The sequence below is a fragment of the Staurois parvus genome, unplaced genomic scaffold (genome assembly GCF_062004578.1).
Source record: "Staurois parvus isolate SC_StPar_1 unplaced genomic scaffold, SC_StPar_1.0 ptg000011l, whole genome shotgun sequence".
Taxonomy (NCBI): Eukaryota; Metazoa; Chordata; class Amphibia; order Anura; family Ranidae; genus Staurois; species Staurois parvus.
Window position 1 is genome coordinate 6,636,842 of NW_028317807.1, and position 14,830 is coordinate 6,651,671.

The following is a 14,830-nucleotide window of genomic DNA, read 5'->3' on the forward strand; positions in this document are numbered from 1 at the left end:
GTATACTTACCTGAATTGAGCAACTGAGGCCTACAGGAATCTTCAGCTATTCCAGCCAAAATTGTATTTCCTTTCTTTCACCTGTGCAGCAAATCCTCTATAACACCCCGGTCACATCAAACCGACTTTGAAATCGTGCGACTTAAGCTACGTTCACACTAGCTGTGTCAGCAGGCTTCAGACAGGCATTTGGGAAGCGTTTTTAACACTTCTCAAATGCCTATGAAAATGCTGCACAGGGCAGAACACAGTGCTGTTCACACTGAAGTGTTAGCGTTGTTTCTCGGCAAAACTGACGCCTCGTGTGGAGTCAGGAGGAGTTAAAATCTCCCATTCAAGTCTATGGTGCCGCTCCTCAAACGCCTGGCAGGAGTTTGCGGTGTGGTTGAGAGGCGGTTGTGAGGCGGTTGCGAGGCGGTTGCAGAGCGTTAATACCATTTTACTTCATTATAGGCATTTGCGGTGCAGTTTTAACACTTGGCAAACGCCTATCGACGCCTCAAAACTGCGCATAGGGCGTTTGGGGAGCATTTGAGGAGCATTAAAAATGCTTCCCAAATGCCTGTCTAATGCCTGTCAAACACTATAGGGGTGTTTGGCAAGAGTTAGAAATAAAGTCAAGTGTGAACGAGCCCTTACAGTAAAATTGTACAATTTCAAAGTCAGGGTACCTGCCGATTTCAGGTGCGATTTGCAAGACATCTGATACAGATGTCTATGCAAATCGCACCAAAAGTAGTGCATGTACTACTTTTGAAATTGGTGCAGAACTGACCAAGTCAGAACTGCACTGATATGATCGCTCAAATTGTGGACAATTGGGTGCAGCTTGGCATGCGATTTGCAAGTCGACTGGGGGGTAAACCTCCATAGGATCATCTCCTGTGCAGCTTCTGTCCCAGGAATTGGCTACATACAAGTCTACTGGGTTCCACTGCACAGGTACATCCAGGGCAAAGATTAAAGTAGAGCTAAATACAAAACTTTTTCACCTTGGTTGGGTAGAGTAAGTGGTTATGATGCTTGTCAGGTTTTTTTTGCCTTCTGTGTCTTATTGGGGAAATTTTCCTTCACTTTCTGTCCCATAGTCAAAAGAGGAAGGGAAATCCCCCCCAAAGTGAGGGAATCCCTGGTTGTCACTGGAACTAGTGTCCCCACTACAATATTTCCCTTTTATTGCTGTTCTGGGGACAACCCAAAGTTGTAGATTTTCTTTCACCTTCACTCTCGGTGATAATCTCTTCAACACGGATACAAGCAGCAATTAAATCCTGAGGGGTGCTCTAATCCCTCTCCACTCTAACCAAAAAAAATCCTTTAGGCATACTTCATGGATCCTTTCGCACGGGAGTTCAGTTTTTTTTCATCAGTTCAGTCACGTTTTTTTCCAAGAAAAAGCGGATCAGTTTACGTCAGTTTTTCATCAATCTATGTCATATTTTCATCAGTTTACATCCGTTTTTCATCGGTTTATTTCAGATTTTCATCAAATTTACATTAGTTTTTTTACATCCTTTATCAGTGCAAAAATGGACTGTATGTCCGTTTACATCCGTTATGGTTTTTTAACAGAAGAAAAACAGTTTTTTTCCGGTCAAAAAAACTGATGTTAACGGATGCGGACAATAACCGTTTCTCGACCACCCTATAGCAGATATACTGCTACAGGGCGGCACGGTGCATAAAATAACATATACATACGTGATTTTGCACTTCTGGGTAGGAGTCCTGGCTGGTGATTACTCACCGGCGCCTAGTAATTGTCGAGCATCTCCGAAGGGGAGGAGAACTGTTTGTAAACAAAACGGTTCTCCCTGACAGCTCGTGAACACGGCTTTGGATGGCTGTGCACAGCGCAGCCATGCAAAGCACTGTGCTTATTGTGAAGCTCACAGACACAGCACACAGTAGCACACAGTTAACCCTTTGATTGCCCCTCATGTTAACCCCTTCCCCCCCCAGTGCCATTAGTACAGTGTCAGTACTTTTTTTTAGCACTGATCACTGTATTGGTGTCACTGGGGATGTCAGTGACACCAAGTCAGTTCCCCCCAGTGTCGGAATGCCCACCGCAGTCCCGCTATAAGTCGCTGATTGCCGCCATTACTAGTAAAAAAAAAAAAAAATCCTAGTATATACAGTGGGGATCGAAAGTTTGGGCACCCCAGCTAAAAATTTGTATTAATGTTCATAAAGAAGCCAAGGAAAGATGGAAAAATCTCCAAAAGGCATCAAATTACAGATTAGACATTCTTATAATATGTCAACAAAAGTTAGATTTTATTTCCATCATTTACACTTTCAAAATAACAGAAAACAAAAAAATGGCATCTGCAAAAGTTTGGGCACCCTGCAGAATTTATAGCATGCACTGCCCCCTTTGCAAAGCTGAGACCTGCCAGTGTCATGGATTGTTCTCAATCATCGTCTGGGAAGACCAGGTGATGTCAATCTCAAAGGTTTTAAATGCCCAGACTCATCTGACCTTGCCCCAACAATCAGCACCATGGGTTCTTCTAAGCAGTTGTCTAGAAAACTGAAACTGAAAATAGTTGACGCTCACAAAGCTGGAGAAGGCTATAAGAAGATAGCAAAGCGTTTTCAGGTGTCAATATCCTCTGTTAGGAATGTAATTAAGAAATGGCAGTCATCAGGAACAGTGGAAGTTAAAGCAAGATCTGGAAGACCAAGAAAAATATTAAACAGAACAGCTCGCAGGATTGTGAGAAAAACAATTCAAAACCCACGTTTGACTGCATGATCCCTCCAGAAAGATCTGGCAGACACTGGAGTTGTGGTACACTATTCCACTATAAAGAGATACTTGTACAAATATGGTCTTCATGGAGGAGTCATCAGAAGAAAACCTCTTCTACGTCCTCACCACAAAAATCATCGTTTGAACTTTGCAAATGAACATATAGACAAGCCTGATGCATTTTGGAAACAAGTTCTGTGGACCGATGAGGTTAAAATTTAACTTTTTGGCCGGATTGAGCAAAGGTACGTTTGGAGAAGAAGGGGCACAGAATTTAATGAAAAGAACCTCTGTCCAACTGTTAAGCATGGGGTTGGATCAATCATGCTTTGGGGTTGTGTTGCAGCCAGTGGTACAAGGAACATCTCACGAGTAGAAGGAAAAATGGATTCAATAAAATTTCAGCAAACTTTGGATGGTAACTTGCTGCCATCTGTGAAAAAGCTGAAGTTAAAGAGAGGATGGCTTCTACAAATGGATAATGATCCTAAACACACCTCGAAATCCACGGGGGGTTACATCAAGAGGCGTAAACTGAAGGTTTTGCCATGGCCTTCACAATCTCCTGACCTCAACATAATTGAAAATCTATAGATAGACCTTAAAAGAGCAGTGTGTGACAGACAGCCCAGAAATCTCAAAGAACTGGAAGACTTTTGTAAGGAAGAATAGGCAAAGATACCTCAAACAAGAATTGAAAGACTCTTGGCTGGCTACAAAAAGCGTTTACAAGCTGTGATACTTGCCAAAGGGGGCAGTACAAGATATTAACTCTGCAGGGTGCCCAAACTTTTGCAGATGCCATTTTTTTGTTTTCTGTTATTTTGAAAGTGTAAATGATGGAAATAAAATCTAACTTTTGTTGACATATTATAAGAATGTCTAATCTGTTATTTGATGCCTTTTGGAGATTTTTCCATCTTTCCTTGGCTTCTTTATGCACATTAATACAAATTTTTAGCTGGGGTGCCCAAACTTTCGATCCCCACTGTATACCGCCATTTGTAAACACTATAACTTTCACGTAAACCAATTAATTTACACGTATTTGGATTTTTTTTTAGCAAATGTAGCAGAATACATTTTGGCCGAAATTTATGACGAGATTTGATTTTTTACATTTTCTTACTGGAGATGTTTAACAGCAAAAGTCAAAAATATTGTTATTTTCTCAAAATTGTCAGTCTTTTTTTTTATAGCGCAAAAAATAAAAATGCAGAGACGATCAAAAACCATCGAAAGAAAGTTAAATTCATTGGAAAAAAAGGACGTAAATTTAATTTGGGTGCAGTGTTGAATGACCGCACAATTGTGAATTAAATTAATGCAGCACCGTAACGCAAAAAATGGCCTGGTCAGGAAGGGGGCTAAATCCTCAGGAGGGCAAGTAGTTAACGGATGGAAATGGATGATCATCTGTTTACATCCGCTAGTCGACAGAAATGCATAGGTGTCCGTTTTTCATCCGTAAACGGACAGATGAAAAACGGACATACGGAACGCCCGTGTGAAAGAGCCCAAAGTCTGAATGCATTGCAGGACCCAGTTGCCAGAATCAGGTAAGTATACATTAAAAAAATATTTTTTTGCATGATTTTGTACTAACACTACATAGGATTCTTGCTTTGCAGTACTTTATTGAAATGTAGCTGATAATGTTTATATACTTGGCATGTGCTTTATTACAACATCGATTCTATCGTTTTTATTATTATTTTATAAATTGTATCTTACAGAATTTTTTGGATATTTTATGCTACCTGGATAAGACTGAAATGATATCAGAGGATAACTTAGAAGTTCTGGAGAAGGTGTTCCGCAATGTTTCACAGGAGCTTCTACAAATAATATACAAGTATAAGGAATACAGAGGTACTTGGCATATTACTTCTCGATGTTAAATACATGTTGCTGTTGATAAAGGAGCCATTCATGACATTTTAAAATAAGAGGATTTTCATATGTAGAATGCATTGTCCTTTTTTTCTGACTTTATGAAACAGTAAATAGACTAAGAAAAGTATGACCATTGTGCTCTATAGCAGAGGTCTCCAAACTTCTAAACAAAGGGTCACTTCAGACTTTGGGGGGCTGGACTGTGGCCATAGGGATTAGAAAATGTCCCAGTGTCAGTGGGAGTAAACAAAGTCTCAGGCTTGGTGGTCAGTGGGAGTATAAAAAAAAACTACATAGCACCTGTGGTCATTAGAGGAATGTCCCAAGGGCTGCATAAAAGCAAGCAAAGGGTAGTTTGGAGACAACTGCTCAAAGGCTATGTTCTCATTTGTAGCTGGGGGGGTAAAAACATGCAGTCAAGCAGTGTTTTTACCAACTGCTCCTCGTTAAGCTGCAAAGGCAGCAGGCCCCTGTGTACACATGCTTTGCATCATGGTGCAGAAATTATTATCTCCTCAGTCACATTTGATGGACAGTACTGCCCGCCAAATGCAATCAATTCAACCGAATGGGGCCTCTCCACATCCGCCACCTAACACCATCCTCAACACCCTTGAAACACCTTTTTTTTTTTATTATATCTGTATTGACTTTTTTTTTTTTTTTTTAAACAAAAACAAAACCACTTTATCTCAAAATATTACATAACAAAAACTTTCACCCAAAAAATTAATTCAAAACCCTTTCCCTCCTCCATCCCTCCCTATTCCCACCCCCACCCACTCCCCCCCTTTCAATCCTCCTATATTTTCAAACTATTTTCATCCACTTCTTGTTTCTCCCATATTCCCCCATATTTATCCATCTATCTTCACCATGCCTCTCTCATCTTTTTGTTCTATTACTCCTCATAACCTTCTGTTGTATCTTTATCTCTCCCTAATTCTTTATACTCCAACGAATTCAAGGTACCTTTTTGAAATTTTAAATTCATACCATCTATCCCAAGTTTTTTTAAATTTCACCATTTTGTCTTCTTCAATATGGTATACTTGCTCCATCCTGTGTATATACTCCACTCTTTATATCCAATCTTTTTTTTGGGGGGTCTCCTGTACCTGCCAAAATTTTGGGATCAGCCCTTTTACCGCATTTATCAAGCAAAATATCAACATATTCTTATAATCCTTTACATTAATCTCAGATTTATGAAATAGACAGACCCAAGGGTCCTTCAGCAAACTAACCCCCAGTATTTCTTGTGCATTTGCCAAGACTCCTGGATTTTAGGACACTGCCACCATATGTGTGCTATTGTTCCCTTACTCCCACATCCCCTCCAACACAAAGGTGAAGTCTCTGGTCTTTGTTTATGAGCCATACTTGGTGTAGTATACCATCAAACTATACATTTATAGTTAATTTCTGCAACATTCATATCTATCGCCCCGTGTACTAACATTTTCCTTTTTTGTTGCTCATTCATTTTGTTCCAAGCTCCTTTTCCCACTTTTCCAAAAATGCTGGAGGCTCGTATCCAGACATTGTTGTAAAAATCTTATAAATATTAGAAGTAACATGTTTTCATGTTAAGTTTAAACTTAGTATTTGCTGAAATGGGTACATGTCTTCCTCCATCCTTGTCTTCCTCCCTCCTGGTTTTGGGAGCACAGCAACAAAATGACTCAATTGATAATAACGCCATTCATCTAGTGTAAAAAATAACTCATTTTTATTTTTTAGTTCTTGAAAAGAACATAATTTCCCTTTATCTATAATATCTTTAAAACTTTCATTTCTATCTTTTATCCATTTTCATGCAATATTATCTTTCCCTGGTAGGGAAAACTTTGAACCCACCAATGGGATTAACAGTGAGTTATATTCCCACCCCCTTTGTTTGTGAATTAAATCCCACGTCCTCATTACATTGCATGTCAGATATTCTCATCTACTCTACAAAACTGCTGTGGAATCCAAATAATCCTATCTAATTGTGACTTAAGGTACTTTCTATTTTTACCTAGTTTTTCCCTTGTACATTGCATTTCCAGTCTACTATTCGGAACGTTTAAACCCCCATTTATTTTGTCCCTATATAGAACTGCATACTTTACTCTTGTTTTTTTATTTGCCCAAATATACCTAGTTATCATTCTCTTTATAGTCAAAAATAATGAACTTTGGTAGATATATTGGGAGCATATGGAATCTATATAGTATTTTGGGAACTATTACCATTTTTACTATATTTATACGCCCTATCCAAGACAGTGATCCCATTTTACATTTTTCTCAATTCCTCCTTCATCTCGTTTATTAATGGAATATATTTAGCCTGATATTCATTTTTTAAAGACGGGGTTAGTTTTATTCCCAAGTACTTTAATTCTTTTTCCCTCCATGTAAAAGGGAATTTCCTTTATAAGATCTGTTTCTCTATCTTAGGAACATTGATATTTAATATCTCTGACTTTGAGGGGTTAATCTTTAAATTTGATAACTCTCCATAATATTTTAGTATTTGCATCAAATTAGGTAATGTAAGTCTTGGGTTTGCGATATACAACAACATGTCGTCTGCATATGCTGCAACGTTATGTTCTACATCCCCTATCCAAATTCCTTTTATACCTATACTATTTCGTATCGTCGCTAATAGTGGCTCCAGAGTTATAACAAACAACAGGGGAGACAATGGACATCCCTGCCTTGTTCCATTAAACATTTTAAAGAACTGTGACAGTGAGCCATTAACCTTTACCACAGCTGAAGGATTACTGTATAACTTACTTATCCACTGTGGCATTTTGGGTCTGATCCCTAGTTCCCCTAACGTATCTATCATAAATTCCCAGTCCACCCTGTTGAAGGCTTTTTCAGCATTAATTGACAGAATTACCACAGGGGATTCCTCTCTCTTACTTTTCTGTATGAGGAGCAATGATCTTAATCCATTATCCCTTCCTTCCAGGTATGAATCCCACATGATCTAAGTGTATCCAATCCGGCATTAATTCTTTCAACCTTGTTGCTAAAACCTTTGCATATAATTTAGTATCTATATTCAATAGTGATATGGGTCTATAGTTAGCATAATGGGACCCACCTTTCCCCTCCTTTGGCATAACTGCAATATGTGCCTGTAACGATTCCTCCCTCATTTCCATCCCTTCTCCTAACGCGTTCATATATGTACACATTTTGGGGACAAGTAGTTCCTTAAACTTCCTATAATATCCTAATGTATACCCGTCTGGGCCAGGACTCTTTCCTGCTGCTGTAGTTTTTAATGCTACATTAATTCTTTCTTCCATTATAACTCTTTCTAAGGCTATTAATTTTGCCTCATCTAATCTTGGCAATCTTGCCTTTTAAATATGTCTGCCTTTTTTCCTTTTTCTCTCCCATTGTTTCATTCTGGTTCCTATATTTTATTCTGTATAATTTACTATAATATTTTTTAAATGCATCAGCGATATCAGTAGTTGAATGCATCAGTTCCCCCATATCATCCTCGATTTCTTTTCCCTTAGCCTTCTCATTAAGTATTTTTCTGGACTATTCCCCCACTGATATTTTTCTCTAGCCACCCTGTTAAAGATTTTCCTCGACTTGTTCCCTTAACTCCTTAAGTTCTCCTATTTTTTGAATTGTCTTCTGTTGTATCTCTATATCTATCTTCTTTTTATGTAGTTGTTCTAAATCATATAATTCCTCCGTTAATAGCTTTATTCTTCTCCCCCGTTCTTTTTTTCTCAGAACCGAATCGAGATCAGGATTCCTCTAATGTATGCCTTATGTGCTTCCCAAACTGTGGAAACAGATACCCCTTCGCTTTCATTAATCAAAAAATATTGTTCAGTTTCCTTCCCTAATCTTCTTGCAGTCATTTGGTCCTGCAAGAGCGTTTCATTCAATCCCCACGTTTATCTTATTCCTCTCCCTTCCCCACCTTAATCTCATTGTGACGGGTGCATGATCTGATAGTGACCTCACTTCAATATTGGATTTAACCAATGACTCCATAAGTCTATGTTCAATCATTATATAATCCAATCTTGAATAAACTCCATGTGCAGAAGAGAAGAAGGTATAATCCCTTTCTCTAGGATGTATAACTCTCCAGGCGTCCATTAATTGGCACTGATGTAACATCCTTTTAACAGACTTTAGGTTTCTACCTCCCTCTCTCTGCACCTCTCTGCACCTGTGATGGATCCAGGCACAGATTAAAATCCCCTGACACAACCAGCATCTCCCTCTTGAAATCTATAAGCATTATTAGTAAACCCTCCAGGTATGCCATTGAATTTTTATTACAACAATAAATATTTGACAATGTACATTGTCCCCTGGAGTGTCCCTCTCAGGATTAGAAACCTATCCTCTGGGTCTACTAATCTTTCTTCCGCAATAAATCTTACGTTTTTTTGCAAACCCAATAGCTACTCCTTTTTATTGGTAAGTCAGCATAATACCATGTTGGATAGTATTTTGAGTATAACTTTACATTTGTATCTTAAGATATGTGCGTCTCTTGTAAAAACACCACCTCTATAGAACGTTGATGTATCTCTCTAAGAATCTTATACCTTATGGTTGGAGTATTCAATCCCTTCACATTGTATGTTATAAAATTACACATTCATTCCTCTAGCTCTTTCAAAACACCATCTATATTCCGGTTTGGAAAGGGGCATGTGTAAATGGTCTGAAACAAGAAGATGTCCCTATATTTGTCCCAACTTCCCACATCTCCTTCCCTAAACCTCCTCCCCCTGAATCAACACATCTCCCCCCTCTTAGGGAAAGAGAAAGAAAAAAAAAAAAAGAAGGAATTTCTCTTCCTGTCTTTTCCCTTCCCCTACTCTCTTTCTGGTTCAGGACATATATCTTTCTTACAACAGGAAGTATGATATAAATTCTGGGAACCAGAAAGAAACAGAGGGTGAAAAAGAAGGGAAAAAGGCAGAGATACTTAAATGAGTCTGGTTTGCCAAGAATATCAGAAGAAACGTTAGAGGGCCTAGAGAGGGATATCTCCCAGGAGGAAATTATTTTGGCATTGAAGAAGATGGCAGCAGGAAAGAGCCCAGGCCCTGATGGGTATACTGTGGGTTATTACAAGAAATTTAAAGAAATATTGGTTCCTAAAATATGCACATATATGAACATGTTAGGAGAGGGGTTGGGAATCAGACAAAAATCATTGCTAGCATATATAACAATTATACTTAAAGAAGGGAAGGATGGGTCACAGTGCACTAGTTACAGACCTATATCACTATTAAATATAGATACAAAATTATACGCTAAAATACTAGCAAATAAGATGAAATAGCTGATGTTGGAGTGGATACACTTGGATCAGGTGGGATTCATTCCTGGCAGAGAAGGGAGGGACAATGGTCTGAGATCATTTCTCCTTCAACAAAAAGTAAAGAGAGAGATGCTGCCGACCAGGGGCGGACTGACAACTCATGGGGCCAGCGGGCAATAAGGGATCATGGGACCCCCGTGTCCTTGCCCAAACTCAAAAAAGCCTATGAAAAAGGTACCAGGGGCATTTCATGGGGACCCCTACTGACCCCGGGCCCTCGGGCAGTGCCCGAGTTTCCAAATGGTCAGTCCGCCCCTGCTGCCAACAATAATCATGTCGATTAATGTGGAAAAAGCTTTTGATAGGGTAGACTGGGGATTTATGATAGACACATTAGAGGCTTTAGGATTAGGGCCCAAAATGTTAAAGTGGATAAAAGAGCTTTATAATGGCCCGTCAGCAGCAGTAAAGGTTAACGGGTCCTTTTCACGTTTCTTTCAAATGTATAATGGTACAAGACAGGGATGCCCACTCTCCCCTTTCTTATTTGTAATATCCCTGAAACCTTTACTAGCAGGGATAAGAAAGAGTGTAGATATAACAGGAATTAAGATAGGTGAAATGGAACATAAGGTAGCAATGTACGCAGATGATATGTTGTTTTATATTGTGAACCCCAGATTAACATTGCCTAATTTGATGAGATTATTAAAATATTACGGAGAGATATCAAATCTGAAAATAAACCCCTCAAAGTCAGAGATTTTAAATATTAACGTTTCAAAGATAGAGAAGCAGAACTTACAAAAAGATTTTCCATTCACAGGGAGGGAAAGGGAATTAGGTTATTTAGGAATAAAGCTAACTCTCTTAATAAAGAACCTATACCAGGCAAACTATATCCCATTAATAAATGAAATAAAGGATGAGTTGGGGAGACTCTCAATGGGAAGGGCCTCTTGGATAGGTGATATAAATTTGGTAAAGATGGTGATAGTACCAAAAATCTTGTATAAGTTTCACATGCTCCCAGTACATATACCAGGGTCTCTTTTTGGGATAATAAAAAAATGATACTCAGGTTTATATGGGTAAATACGAAACCAAGAAATAAATATGAGGTGTTGTGTAATAATAAAGGGAAAGGGGGTTTAAACCTGCCTAATTTTAGAAAAATAAAATTTTTTGGTGTTATTATCACAAATTGAAGATTGGGCACATAATTCACAAGGGAAATGTTGGGTAAATATGGAAGGTATTTTAAGTAAAGCACAATTAGGGAAGATTATCTGGAAACCACATAAGTTTCGTATAATGGACAGAAATACTAGTACTTTGACAAGGAAGGTATTAAGAGCTTGGGATGCAATGCACAAGCAAATGGGATGGAAATACAATTCAATATGGATTCCTCTGGTGGGAACGGAGTATTTCCCACCAGGGAAAGATAATATGTCGGGGAAATGGATTATAGATAGAAATGCATGTTTAAAGGATATAGTAGATAAGGGGAAATTGTACACTTTTCAAGATTTAAAGAGTAAAATGGTCAGGCCACTCCCCCTTACCCCATCATCTATGTTAACAGCCCTGTCAAACACCTTGTGAAATACGATCCACTGCGGATTACTCTTCAGAGAGTAAATCTCATGTAAATGAGCCCTTAGGCTAGGTTCACACTAGCCCATACTTTCACTAGCCACTGTCAGGCATTCAAGAGGCAATCTCGCCACCTTCTCAAAGCCTTTTTTAAATAGTTTTTGACAAATGCAGTTTGTAATGAAGCTAGTCCGTTGCAAATCTGAGCCAAGAGATTGGCTCACGGTTGCAGCAGGACCCCATTGACTTGAATAGCTTGACAGGCAGTGCTATGTTATTCCAGTAATCAAACATGTATGAACCAGCAAAGCCATTAAACATCCTACGACACATTGGTCTGTAAGGCTGGCCATACATTATACAATTTTCTTGAGATTTTTGGTTTAGATTTACCAAAAACCATATAATAGGAGGTCAAACCTAACACTTTCAATTGTATCCAATTAGGCAGGCTCTTGCACTACATAGTTGAAGGTAAATCTAAAGGAAATTGGGCAGAAATTGGACAGAACATTGTATAGTGTATGGCCAGCCTTAGTCAGGGCAGGGACTGTTATTAGATGGCCATTTTACATGATGAACTAGCTTTTTGTAGACTTGCACATTACCCTCCTACTCTAGACCTCTTCTTTCAAATATCAGGTGGTGTGCTGCTGGGAATGCTGAAAATTTTATATAAAAAACATAAAATATAAAAAAAAAAAAAAGTTAGAAATGTTTGTGATACTTACATTTTTTTTGTCTTTAAGAATCACTGAAAAGGATCATGCCATCTGCACCAACACAAAATACCAATTTGTCAGAGCCACCATTTTCTATTCAGGTAATTTTTAAAGCAATAGATTCTTTATGAACATGAAAACTAGACTCGAGACCAGCACGAGGGTCATGTCACAATAACAATGCTGATGCTGTTGACAGCTCACCAGTATCATGATTGGTAAGTTAGCACTTACCTGCTTCAGCCCTGGTTCACACTGATGCGGTGCAGAATTCGCAGTGTTTTCAGTGCGAATTCCGCACCGCATCAGAATCGCACCTCGTTCATGCAAACCGCTGCGGGTGTGTATATTAAGTTAACAACACCCCGAAAACGGTCCGCAAAACGCGGTGCGATGTGCAGAATCGGATCACATAGGTGTGAATACCCATGCAATCCGATTCTAGTGCGGACCAAAAAAAAGGCTCCTGCACGCTTTTGGTGCGGGTGTGGTGCGATTAGAGCCATACATAATGTATGGCTCCAATCACACCGCACACAGATCGCATGTGATTTGCACAGCATTGCTCCTTTGCTAGCCAAACCAGCAAGGTACAAGTCTAGGTTCTCACTTGAGCTTCTTCAAGGGTTTTTGAAAAGTGGTTTATGCACGTTTGTGCGCATGTTTTTGAGGCTTGAGCATTTTTGTTTTAGCCAAGCTAGTTACTAGGAAAAGGAGGGACAAGAAATTGTGTGAAAAACACACACAAAAATGCAAAAACTGTTTAAGTACCTGTAATAAATCATAATAATAAATATTTGACAGATGTGAGCAGCTAGCTGTATCCACTGAGCTCATACTCTTCAATGACAGGTTAATGGCAGCCACAGCTACCTGTGGCTGTTCACACAACCAGCGATTACCTGTGATCAGGGGGGGACTGACAACTCATGGGCCCCCGGGCAATAGAGGATCATGGGGCCCCTGTGTCCTTGCCCAAACTCAAAAAAGCCTATGAACAAGGTACCAGGGGCATCTCATGGGGCCCCCTACTGACCCCGGGCCCTCGGACAGTGCCTGAGTTTCCAAATGGTCAGTCCGCCCCTGCCTGTGATGCTGCTGGATGCAGACAAAGTGCTCAGCTGCCACATCAAATATTGATAGCAAGAACACAAAGAACAGTTGGCTGTACAATAGTAACTATGCTTCCATGTATTCAGTGCTGAAATATGCATTGTGTTTACGGTATATTTTGTTTTATACAGGCTGTTTCTTCTACAGATATAGAATTTCAAACTGATGGTAAGTCTTTTTTCTGATTTGATCTGTTTTGTTCTGCAGCTGACTCTGAACATTAGCCCTAAGAATCTAGAAAACAAATGACTAATATTTAAAAATATTATATGTACAATTATATGTATCATTCTGGTACATTTTGTATTACTTAGCATTGTACTTACCTTTACAAAGGTATTAATATAAGAAAAAAAATGAAAACCGCGCTTGTGGTTAATAATAAACAAATGAAAAGAATCTGACACAATATGTGATATCTAGGGTTGCCACTTCATCCCTTTAAACCCGAACACATATTAATTACACAGGTTCTGTGGCTAATTAAGGTGGTAATTACACTTACTTGGTGCCTTGTCTGCAATAAATTAGCCTCAGAACCCGCGTAATTTATATGTGTTTGGGTTTAAAGGGGTGACGTGGCAACCTTAGTGATATCCCATATAAATCATATAAACAAATAAAAGTAAGTGTAGAGCTTATAAAAGCATGCATCAAATGACTCCTAGAAAATGTATTTGTTCAATATTGTGAAATACAGGGACATAAGTATCAAGTGAAAAAGTAGTGACATTCCTCATGCTATACACAGTGCGACACTGCAAAAGTGAATCTTCAGTTGTGCTCTCCACACAATTTAAGGGATAGGAACCCAATAGTGTAAATCTACAAATTAATTTATTAAAAAATTGATTAAAAACACTCACATAAGAACTCAAGAAATAGCGCTGCACAGAAAACCTGATCTTGGGGACACTATGATGCACCTCTAGTCTACGTGTACTGTCAAAACTGATGACATCAGGGAATACATTTTCACTTGATACTTATGCAGGCCATACATGGTTCGAATTCTGAACGATTTTTCGTCTGTAAATTGAAAACGTCATTTGCTGGGTAAGCTGATGGTGCCATCAATGATTTCGAAAATCGTCCGACCAAGTCATAAAGTTCACCCCATATAACGAGACAAAACTTCTGTTCCTTCCAGGTCATGGCTCATGCACATATTCTTTTTGGAAAAATGATCGTACGATTTGACCATCACTGAGTCGAAAATCGGTCGTTTTTCACGCATTTTCCAACATGCCCGGTCACCGAAAAGGGGAGGAACCATGAAAATCGGCCGGTGCCATTGACCCAATAACAGAGCCAAAATCAGCCAATTATTCTTAGGTCCGATTTTCGGATGAAAAATCGGTCGAATTTCGACCCATGTATGGCCGGCGTTACAGTATGTCTGTGTATTTCACATTATTG

The 14,830-nt window shown here is 39.0% G+C and overlaps 1 protein-coding gene across 1 annotated transcript in view; it reads left to right on the plus strand.

Annotated features, from left to right (window-relative positions):
• CASP10 (caspase 10) overlaps positions 1 to 14,830 on the plus strand; it is a 98,713-nt gene that overhangs the window by 51,631 nt on the left and 32,252 nt on the right. The window contains exons 4-6 of the mRNA XM_089670329.1: positions 4,495 to 4,630; positions 12,326 to 12,399; positions 13,543 to 13,579. Coding sequence (XP_089526455.1) covers positions 4,495 to 4,630; positions 12,326 to 12,399; positions 13,543 to 13,579 — 247 coding nt within the window. The remainder of the gene's footprint in view (positions 1 to 4,494; positions 4,631 to 12,325; positions 12,400 to 13,542; positions 13,580 to 14,830) is intronic.